The 10,726-nt window shown below is 33.9% G+C and overlaps 2 protein-coding genes across 2 annotated transcripts; one reads left to right on the top strand and one right to left on the bottom strand.

Moving 5' to 3' along the window:
* The first annotated feature begins 427 nt into the window (after nt 1–427).
* dctn5 (dynactin 5) lies at nt 428–4,939 on the top strand. The gene is made up of 6 exons (XM_056453837.1): nt 428–545; nt 805–873; nt 2,169–2,287; nt 2,381–2,492; nt 4,140–4,242; nt 4,437–4,939. Exons 1-6 carry the CDS (start codon nt 498–500, stop codon nt 4,532–4,534), a joined length of 549 nt encoding a protein of 182 aa, XP_056309812.1. The 5' UTR covers nt 428–497; the 3' UTR covers nt 4,535–4,939.
* Nucleotides 4,940–6,148: 1,209 nt separating this feature from the next.
* Nucleotides 6,149–10,249, bottom strand: rpusd1 (RNA pseudouridine synthase domain containing 1). Its single transcript, XM_056451576.1, has 6 exons — nt 9,947–10,249; nt 9,657–9,850; nt 9,107–9,230; nt 8,921–9,023; nt 8,727–8,828; nt 6,149–7,354 (listed from the first exon to the last, which is right to left on the bottom strand). Exons 2-6 carry the CDS (start codon nt 9,836–9,838, stop codon nt 6,984–6,986), a joined length of 882 nt encoding a protein of 293 aa, XP_056307551.1. The 5' UTR covers nt 9,839–9,850; nt 9,947–10,249; the 3' UTR covers nt 6,149–6,983.
* Between the last annotated feature and the right edge of the window lie 477 nt (nt 10,250–10,726).

Raw genomic sequence — 10,726 nt, 5'->3', positions numbered from 1 at the left:
TTTATTTAGATTTACCTATTTGTAGTAAAATCATGGTTAATTTTAGCAAGAGAAAATATATGCATATATAGCCTACATGGTAAATATAATTAATCATATTATTAATTATTAGTAGTAAATAATAGCGAGCATGACGTACTGCAAAAATCTAAATTAATAAAAAGCAAACACATCTTAAAATTTAACAAAACATTTATACTGTTTGCATATTTGTTTGTTACGTGAATAGCACGATCTGTCTCAGTTTTTATTTGTTACAGATAAAGACTATAGCATATAGCTAAAAACAAATATTACTTATAAAAGTATTCTTTACATATTATTTGTATATGCCAATGAAAGGAAATGTAAAAAAGACATCAAAAATATTTCTGGTCTCTTGTTCGATGCTCTACAAGCGATGTCTGGGTAAAACCGGAAGCGGAAATAGAGAGGGAGCGGTTGACAGCTGCTGGATTTCTGAGGCTTCGCTAACAACATCATACAATCGTGCAGAGATGGAGCTGTGTGAAATATTATATAATAAGGCAGAATACATCGAGACGGTATGTTCATAAAAATCAACGACATCCTCCAGCTGAATCAAGCGGTTGCATGTAATAAATTGAGAATGATCTGAACGGATTGTTTGTGCCAACAGAATGTGTATTGTGTGATAAACAGATTATATCACTTACAAACAGCGTTAGTTTCTCGTAACCCACCAGTCTGTATGAGTTGCTCGTGTTGTTTATGGAAATATCCAGATGAATCTAGTGCTGGGTCGTCATGTGATGGTAATGCTCAATGTTTTGATCTCTCCAGGCATCAGGAAACAAAGTCAGCAGACAGTCAGTTCTTTGCGGCAGTCAAAACATCGTCCTCAATGGGAAAGTGAGTATTATTGCTTTATTCTGTTTATTTTTTGACTGCGAATAGCCAAAGATATAATTAAGAATAAGATATATTTAAGAATAACATGTCTATGGTAAGGTATGAACACATCCTTATTTAAAACAAAAATAAGAATATATATGGGGCTTTCCACCAGAAACGTACATCATCTCTCCCTGAAATAAAAACACAAATACAGTGAATAAAGAGTATTTCATCCCAATAATTTCTAAAATGGCCTGATGGTTGATTTCTGTGAGTTGTTCTGTAAAGGAGTATGTCATTCATTTGCTTCTCAGATTTTTGTATTTATTAAAAACACTTTACAGATCTACAAACCCTGTCATTGTCCTTGTCCTCAATTGAACCAACAGCTTTAATAGTTTTGTTATGCTAAAAACTGTTATTTAGAAGAAAAAACTTCAGAAATAGCAAGTTTACGTTGTTATCATTCACATCAATTGATTAGAAACATTAAGTTATTAATAAATACTACAAATAAATACTACAAATATATAAACAAATAAAATTACAGTCGCCCCCATGTTATGTCACTCCTGTCACATTTTCATAAAATTTAAGATAAAATGTGTGCATTACACCTTTAAGGTTATGACTCGGAAGTGACATCATTTGATGGAGAAGCTGACAGTGATCAAGGATGCTTCTTTATCCACAAATCCTTTCCCTCGTTTGCCCATTTTTTAATTGAAATTGATTCCTTGCTTAAAGCTATACATTTATCTAACATCAAAAAAAAAATCAGCAAGTTAATAGAAACTTCTGGAAATATAATGCTTCCAGTAAGTTAGTCTTTGATGCTTTCTGTTTTTTATTTAATTTTGTACTTCCCCTTTCCTAATTTTGTTTCCTTTCTATTTCTTATTTTTACTTACTGTTCTTAACACTTTGTAACTGTATGTACACAGATTACTTCCTGATTTATATTGTACATTTCTTCTTTTCTAAATAAAAGTAAAAAAAAAAAAAGGCGATCAAGGATGCGTTCTTTTATTGAATTGCATGATTTTCTGCTTGTTTTGTTTGCTTTTTTGAGGTCAGGTCCTGTCACATTTTTTATAAGTGAAAATATGTTTCTGGTAGAATGTCCCAGATATTAATAAAACTTTGAGGTTTGAATATACATTTTATTTGAAGTCTACAGACAAATTAATAAAGTATTATAAAACAATACTTTGGGTGTTTTCTTAACATTTGACTGAATAACGCTTTATGAAAAGCCAAAAAGCTTAAAATCTCAAAACTGCCCGAGATGCCTTCAAATTATGTTTCAGACTATTGTGATGAACGACTGTATCATTAGAGGAGATCTTGCCAATGTCAGAGTTGGGCGTCACTGTGTCATTAAAAGTCGCAGTGTGATCAGACCGCCATTTAAGAAGTTCAGCAAAGGGTGAGTTGTGCTGCTGACTTGATGTACATCTGGATTCTCTCTGCTAAAACTTAATTCGTATGATTGTTGTACCTCTTGTCCTGTGTATATCAGTGTGGCATTCTTCCCCTTACACATTGGGGACCATGTGTTCATAGAGGAGGACTGCGTTGTCAACGCTGCACAGATAGGATCGTACGTCCACATTGGCAAGAACTGTGTGATTGTAAGTAACAAGTTGTCTAGATCTCATACCATGCTTAGGAAGCCTGTTTCACCATTGGTATGATAGTAGATTGTAGCTGTGGCTGTTTTCTTGCTTTTTGCAGCACCTGATTATTTGGCCTTTTAGGATTCTTCACTGTCGTGTCCCTTGTTTGTATGTCAATTTGGATAAAAGTGTCTGCTAAATGAATAAATGTAAATCTCATACTAAAATTTAAGTAACTCAAAGTTGGTTAGGATAGACCAATATTTGGCTGAGGTGCAACAATTGGAAAATCTGATCCTAATCTGTTTATCAAAAAAATCTTCAAAACTGTCCACATCAAGTTCTTCTTAGCAATGTGTATTATTAATCAAAAACTGAATTTCAATGGCACTAATAGCCTAGTGGGATATGCATCCTGAGTTTAAATCCTGGCTTGTGGACCTTTCCCAATTCAATCCCCCATATCTCCAACTTTGCTTCCTGTCTATGTACTGTCAATAAAGGCAAATCTTACATTTTTTTATAATTGATTTTTAAGGGGTTTTTACCTTTTATGAACAGGACAGTGTGGGGAGCAGAGAGAAGGGGAGGATTGGCAAAGAACCTCGAGCCGGGAATTGAACTCAGGTCGCTGTGAGCACCTTAGTGCTATGAGTCAACGCTCTAACCACTAGGCTACTGGCACCAACAAGGCAAAACTTTTTTTAAAATAAAAAAGATGTGAGAAATATATTCATGGTTAGAAATTTACACAACATCTTCATGGAACATGGTCTTAATAAAATCTAAAATTTTGACCCATTCGATGTATTTTGTAAGACTGGAATGTAAGGTCAACAACAAAAAACTGCTGGAAATGTGGTTTCATACCAAGTTTTTAAGGTTATGCTAGCCTACCTTTTAGCCACTTGCTCTACTGGAAAAATTCTGTCAAGAAATCTCAAACCTAGCAAAATTGACTAATTATTGGACATTTATGGTTATTAATATAGTAAAGTACAAAGTCAACAAAAGAAAGTTGACAAATTTGTATAACACAAGGAGTATCATAAAGCTTGCTAATAAAAATTTTACTTTTTTTTTTATAGAAAATTGTAAGAAACAGAACTGCAACCTACAAACTTGCACTTTTGAGAAGAAAATGGGAGATGTGAACTTGCAATTTGCAGTCTGCAGTGCATTTTCAAGCCATTTGGAATGTTTGCTTTGGAACCTGGACCAGTTTCTCCCTTTGTTTAAACATACGTGAACACAGCACTCGAATGTGCACTAAAATAGTTTGAAAGGTGTTCTCAGCTGACTTAAAACACATTCCAGAGTGGTTTGCTTCTGGTGAGAAAGCAGTTCAACCCAACTAACCAGCAGTATAAAGAGAATGAGAACAAATGTGCACATCACTTACTGCAGATGAAAACCAAACAACACCTCTTTGATCTTAAAATTTTATATAATTGCTCAAGAAAACGGTCTCAAATAAGCCTTGATTTACACAGTAACTGTATTATATATGCAAAAAAAAAAAAAAACTACAGCCCTAAAAAGCTCAAAATTGTGATGCATAAACTCAGTTTCAAGTCAGAAACAAGCCTCCATAGTATCCTCCCTTTTGTTTTGGGAATGTGAAATTTTGGCCGGTCTGTAATTGACTATTTTCCATTGTAGGGTCGTCGCTGTGTCTTGAAAGATTGCTGTAAGATTCTGGATAACACTGTCCTTCCCCCAGAGACAGTGGTTCCCCCATTTACAGTATTCTCTGGCTGTCCAGGTGTGTATTTTAGTATTGATTTACTTTATTTTCATTGGTTGTCATATGTTTTACATTTTACTACTTATAATTCCTGTTATAATTGTAAATGTAGCGATTTTTGCATTTGTTATAATTTGTATTATGCCAACCTTTCAATTCAACATTTAATAATGCTACCTTGTATTTAAACCTCTAATCTTGGTTGATTTCAGGTTTATTTTCAGGAGAGCTGCCTGAATGCACACAAGAACTGATGATCGACGTCACCAAGAGCTACTACCAGAAATTCCTCCCTCTCAGCCAGATCTAGGACTGCACTTCAGTTTGTGTCTCGCGCACTTGCATTCTGGGACCAAAGGAACTAATATGGACTTAAATTCCAGAAACACACCATTATCGCTCTGGATTACAGTTGTAAACCTCAAACAAATGTCTCAAACTAAATCCACATGTTATAATCGTGACTTTGTTAACATAGAATATGAAATACGTCAGTTATACACAAAACACCATTTCATTTCTGCTTGTCATGTCAGTGTTTTTAGATGTATGTTAAAGCATCTCATGCCACTGGCTAGGAAAAATATCACGACGCAGTGATTAGCTGTTAGACTGAAGGGCCTTTATTTATTAAACTGTACTGTTTCTTCAACACTAAACATTTTCTGTGTGCAAAGCCAGATTACAGATGGAAATAAATGTTGTTTTTTTAAAACATCTGTTTATACTGATTCATTTTAAGAGATCACCTCAGATTTGGGAGATGTTGTTACATTGGGAAGGTAGGCAAAAAGGTTTACTGTTTGTCGTTAATAATGTAACAGCGTAAGAAGCACATTTCACACGAAGGTCACTTTAAAATCAGGCTGCTGGTTAAAGTATGAACACACAAACACATGGTGGGATTCTGATGATCAATTTAAATGACTAGATTTCACCCATGAAAATCTGTTAATATCCTAACTGAAAATTCTAGAATCATTTTTAACATATCTAACAGCTAAGGAACACGGTGACAAATGATTTTCCAAAGTGACATTTTCAGTTTTTGAGGTAGGGTTTGTTCAGTCTATTAGAAGCAATGGATTTCCACAAACATGATTCACACATTGCCAGTACAGAAATTAAGAAAATTCATTTATGTATAATGTAACTAACTATTAAAATCTCTATTGCTTTAAAAGCATAACATGTTAAAAAGCATACAGATATGCATTCATACAATGAATAAAGCCAACCGTATACATAGCATACTTGCATTTCAACGAGGTAAAGATCATTAGGAAAGATTTTTAAAAGGTTGCTGCCATGCTCTGGTTTAGTGCTGTTAAAAAGCTGAGGCTCAGCAGGATTTGTTATAATAGATGTTTTCATCAAGAACTGTTCACATTTGTCAAAAGTAACACTAAAGACTTGCATAATGTTATAAAGGTTTAGAGTATGAGCTGCAAAGAATTTAACTTATATTTGACATTACAGGAATAAATTACGTTTGTGCAGCAATTGTGATGTGAAAAGCTGAAATATTAATTAATCACTGACTCAAAATATTCCAATGGGTTTTATGATTATTTTTGGTGATTTAATTTTTTTAAATGTTTTTTTAAAAGGTCTGTGTGGTAAACATATAATTTGACTATATTTGAACTTTTTCTCTATAATTTAAATATCATTATCATATATCAAAATATCAGTAATTTAACTTTTACAGTGATGTATACGTTCTTTTTATTGCCTTTAAAGTTAAATAACAACATAAACATAGGAGGCTAAGGAAAATGTTCATTTTAGGAGAACATTTCAGATGGCATTTGCATCTGAACTCTATATATATATATATATATATATATATATATATATATATATATATATATATATATATATATATATATATATATATATGTATATATGTGTGTGTGTGTGTGTGTGTGTGTGTGTGTTTCTAATAAGTAATAATGTAATCATTGGGGTATGACTGCAGTGATTTTGTGATGAAATAAGTTTCCAAAGAAATAAACTGCTGGTTTTCTCATGATACACTGGGGCATTTAAGTTACTTTTAAGAGTTTTATTGCTGCTTTTATTGTCGCATGTAGTAACTTTTGGTTTAATATGTATAATGTGCATTTTTTGCTCAAAATAGCACAATCAGAACTAAAAAAATTTTTTTTTTTTTTTTTTTTGTGTGTTAATTGTTAAAGTACTTTTTACTCTCACTCAAAGTATTGCAGAGTAAACTTCCAATGACCAAGTTAAAACTAAAATTTTACTATGACACTTCATTCTATTTGTGAATCTTACTTACACCGGAGGGCAAAAACTTCAAAATGTAACTTGTGTTGATGAAACGGTAAACTACTGTAAAAATACTTTTACCACCGACATTATTTAACTCTCAAGTGAACATAAAACCCATACGAAAGGAACCAGTGACAAATTAAGTCACCTGGATTTTAACATCACTCCTGCAGCACTATAATAATATATAATATATGATCAAGTAAATGCAGCCTTGGCGAGCATAAGAAATGCAATTCAAGAATATATATTAAAAAATCTTTTAAAACAGTAGTGAAGTTTGGCATAAGCACAGGGGGCAAACGGTTAAACACTCCTGTACACCTCAAGTTCCTTTTCTATTCAAATTTGAAGGAGCTCTGCCTACAGTCAATTTAAATAAGAAAGAGGAAAGGATTCCCTATGGAGCTGGGCTTATTGCGGCATAACTTCTGCTACAGGTAAAACATGGCATCAGTTCATCAGTCCAGACTCCATTCACATAACCACTCCTGACACTGCGCCCGCTGCTCCTCACTCTCCACTGGCCTGCTCCTCCTGGGCTCCGGCTCGGCCTCTTCTTGCATCTCAGCTTGCGGTGTTGTTAAAATATTCTTCAGTAAATCCTCCAGGACTTTCACACCTCTTTGTGGAGCCCATTTAGCATCGAGGCTGGGTACAAACGGATCTGGTGCGGTGACGTGGATTGGTTCGTTGTGGAGGGGAATGTGCAGGAAGTAGGCGTGCAGCATCATGCGATACGGACTGTTGTCAGTGCGCAGACTGTAGGTATAATCACCCACTATAGGGTGACCAATGGCACTGCAGTGCACTCGCAGCTGGTGTGTCCGTCCTACAAGGTTTTTTTAATATTTAGACTTTTAGAAAAAGACGTTTCAGCTACACGGGTTTGAGCAAAATAATGTGAACAGCCATTGTTACATAATCATATCTATAGGCTAGGGTGAACCAAAAAGCAACACACAACAGTTCCAAACATAGATAAATATTAATGTTCTCACTACTTGGGACGTTTTTTGAGCTCAGACGCTCTTCATGGCTAGGCTACAGTGGAAGAAACTAACTAACAAATGTGCCTGTGAGGTTTTTCAGTTATTAATTCTTTTGTTATCTTATTATTATTATCTTATTTGTACATTCTTTTGCAACTAATTAAGACAATAATCTGTTGGTTTTGTTTATGGGCCCAATGATGATGGTCAAAACGTTTAATACAATATTTCTTTGTATATTTGGAATTTTTTTATTATTAAAAACCCATCTTAAAAACCTTTACAAAGTCCTTCAAAAACGAGTTATATAAATGCAAATGAGCTTCTGTTCCTCACCCCATTCTAACACCAAATAAAACCTCTGCATGCCTAGTAAAAACTCCTGATTTACAGTCTTCTAAGTAAACTGGCTGTCAGGCAGTGCGCTGTATGAGTAGTAAATTAAGTTTTCTATTAATGTCAGCTGTCACTGTCAATACACAAAATGTTATGTTAAAAGTAGGTGGTGTAATGATACATTGATCAAGTGACTGATGATACACTGTACATTTGTGGGGGAAACCGGACCACCAGAAAGGAAACCCACGCCAACAAGGGGAGAACATGCAAACTCCACACAGAAATGCCAACTGACCCAGCTGAGGCTCGAACCAGCACTACCTACTGCACCACCATACTTTAATAATATTAATATTAGCATATACATATATATAAAATAATTTATAAAATACTTCCAGAAACAATTTCCCTGGTGTTCACAATATTTTGCCCAACCCCTTTGTGAATTATTAACTTAAAGCTATTTTTTCCTGTAAATTAGAATGTGTACGGTTTCGATTTTTTTTCTGAGCAAAAATAATGATTTTCATGCATTTTTCATACCATGATTTACTGAAGATACACATTAAAATGTTGTTCAGAGTAATAGAAGATTATATACTAACAAATCTCATAAGGCATATTCACATCACAACAATAATAATTTGATTACACATAAAAAGACATTTTCAAGAATAACATGGCATCCCTAAAGTATAAATAAACTGTCATTTTAAATCACTAGGTCATACCAATTTGTCATCTAAAAATGTATAATAATGTATAATATAATAAAAGAGAGTATGATCCCTTATTATTTTACTAATTTATAAAAAAAAAGTACTGGTTTGACCTTGTATTAATTTATATGTGTCTGCAATGATGATTCTGTACCTGTCAGAGGCTGCAGGAGCACTTTTGTGACTGGATCTCCATCATACGCTCCGTACTCTAAAACCGTGACCTCTGTTTGGCATGGCTTGGGATTCTCACAACCTACAGGACACAATAATAAAATTCAGAATGCGGGAATGTGTTTCTGTTAGCTCAATTTTTACCATTTGATTTGGAGCAGAAGAGATTCTCACCCTCTGTTCCTTCAGTGCACATCATATGGGTCTTGCCCTCTGTGGTGTTCTTGCCAATCGCAAAGTCCAGGCTCAGATTCTGCTCAGTCACAGTACCACGCACCTGCAGGGGATGTATAAATAGGCTGAGTTATTATACTTAAAAAAACATATATGTCATGACTGAATGTCTGAATGCCGCAATACCAGTGCTAGATAAGCTTTGGTAACCCGTCTGTCTTTAAAACAGCGATAAGCTTGACCTGCTGCTGCCTTGTTCAGAGCAACACACAAAGCACCGCTGGTGGAGAAATCCAACTGATGGCAAAACCTGCAGAATATAAGAACTCACATGAACAAACTGCTGATGACAGGGTTCCCACTCTTTCATGAACAGCAGATTCAAGGACTTTTAAAAGCGCCATTCATTTAAAATCAAGCAGCTTTCTTAATTCCCCAGCTTATGTAGCGTCATGAAAGTCCTTTCTGTACTACATTTCACTTACTCTTAATATTTACATTAAAATATTTACATTAAAGGTTCTTGTACAAAACTGAGATGTAAGATTTTAAATCTTACACACATAAGTCTTAAATATTCATAAACAAATTTAATTTTAATGACTTTAATGGCTTTTAAGTATTTTCCAGGCCTTGAATCCATGTCTAATATTCAAGTATTTTGAAAAAGTGTGGGAACCCTGTGATAAGAAACATGAACTAACTGAGAAGAAGCTAAATATATTACTTAAATTACCTGAAGCCGTAGTAAGTGCCAGGATCTGCAAGCTCTGGAAAGCGATGCTTTAGCTGACTCTGGACAGTCTGCTTCTCATACCACATTTTACTGTCAATTCGGATGTCCCAGTGTTTGTTGACAACTATATAGTTTGAACTGTGGTACAAAACACACAAGTTTTCCAGGCTCGCAGGCTCCATGCTCGTCTTCTCCTGCAAAAACCCAACACAGAGGTTATTCTGTGTTACATCGTTAACATCTGTGACAAAATATTATATTTTATAATGACTAATAGAATAACTTATAACCTGGCACGGTTATCACGTGCTGCTTGGCTTGTTCCCGCTGTACTTGTATTAAAATGGATCCTGGCTTAAATGTTGTTGATAATCATGTTGCCAGTGGATCACTCGCGTCCAGGTTTCTGTTTATTTGTTCTCTGCAAAGCAAAGCTTCTCCTTTAGAGGAAGCATCAGATCGTGCACACGTCCATCTTCGGTAACTGTGAAAAACGTTATTATTTTTTTTCAACGTGTCAGCAAAGAATAAATACATGTACTTTGATGCTATATTACTGGTCCCATGCTTTACTGGCAGACATGATAGTTCCAAAATAAGAGTCCCACATATTTTACAGTCTATGATTTTCACGCTATGTTGGATTCAAAATGTTTCAGTTTTTATTTATTAATTATGCAACTAAACAGTAATTACACAACAACAACAACAATAATAATAATAATAATAAACTCACAATAAAAGACTATAATCGTAATGTTTGGAGAAAAGAATTACAATAAATATATTTTATTTTAGTAATAGTAAATATGGTAAAATTTAAAAGTAATAGTAAATTGTATAATTTCAGAAATAAAAATTAGATAAAAATGTTTAAAATAATTAATAATTAATAATAATTAAAATAATAAAATTAAACAGGAATAAAAGATTAAACTAGATTAAAATCTTTGTATAATAATTTCAATTCAAATGAATTTTACAAATTTATTGAAACAAATAAATAACGTGAAAATAAATAAATGCAGTACTGTGAGTAGAAAAAAAGAGGTTGCTTAGTAGAAACGTGG

This window comes from Danio aesculapii, chromosome 3 (assembly GCF_903798145.1).
Source record: "Danio aesculapii chromosome 3, fDanAes4.1, whole genome shotgun sequence".
In the NCBI taxonomy this organism is placed as follows: domain Eukaryota; kingdom Metazoa; phylum Chordata; class Actinopteri; order Cypriniformes; family Danionidae; genus Danio; species Danio aesculapii.
The sequence above is the reverse complement of the archived record's forward strand: the minus strand, read 5'-3'. Positions and strand labels throughout refer to the sequence as shown.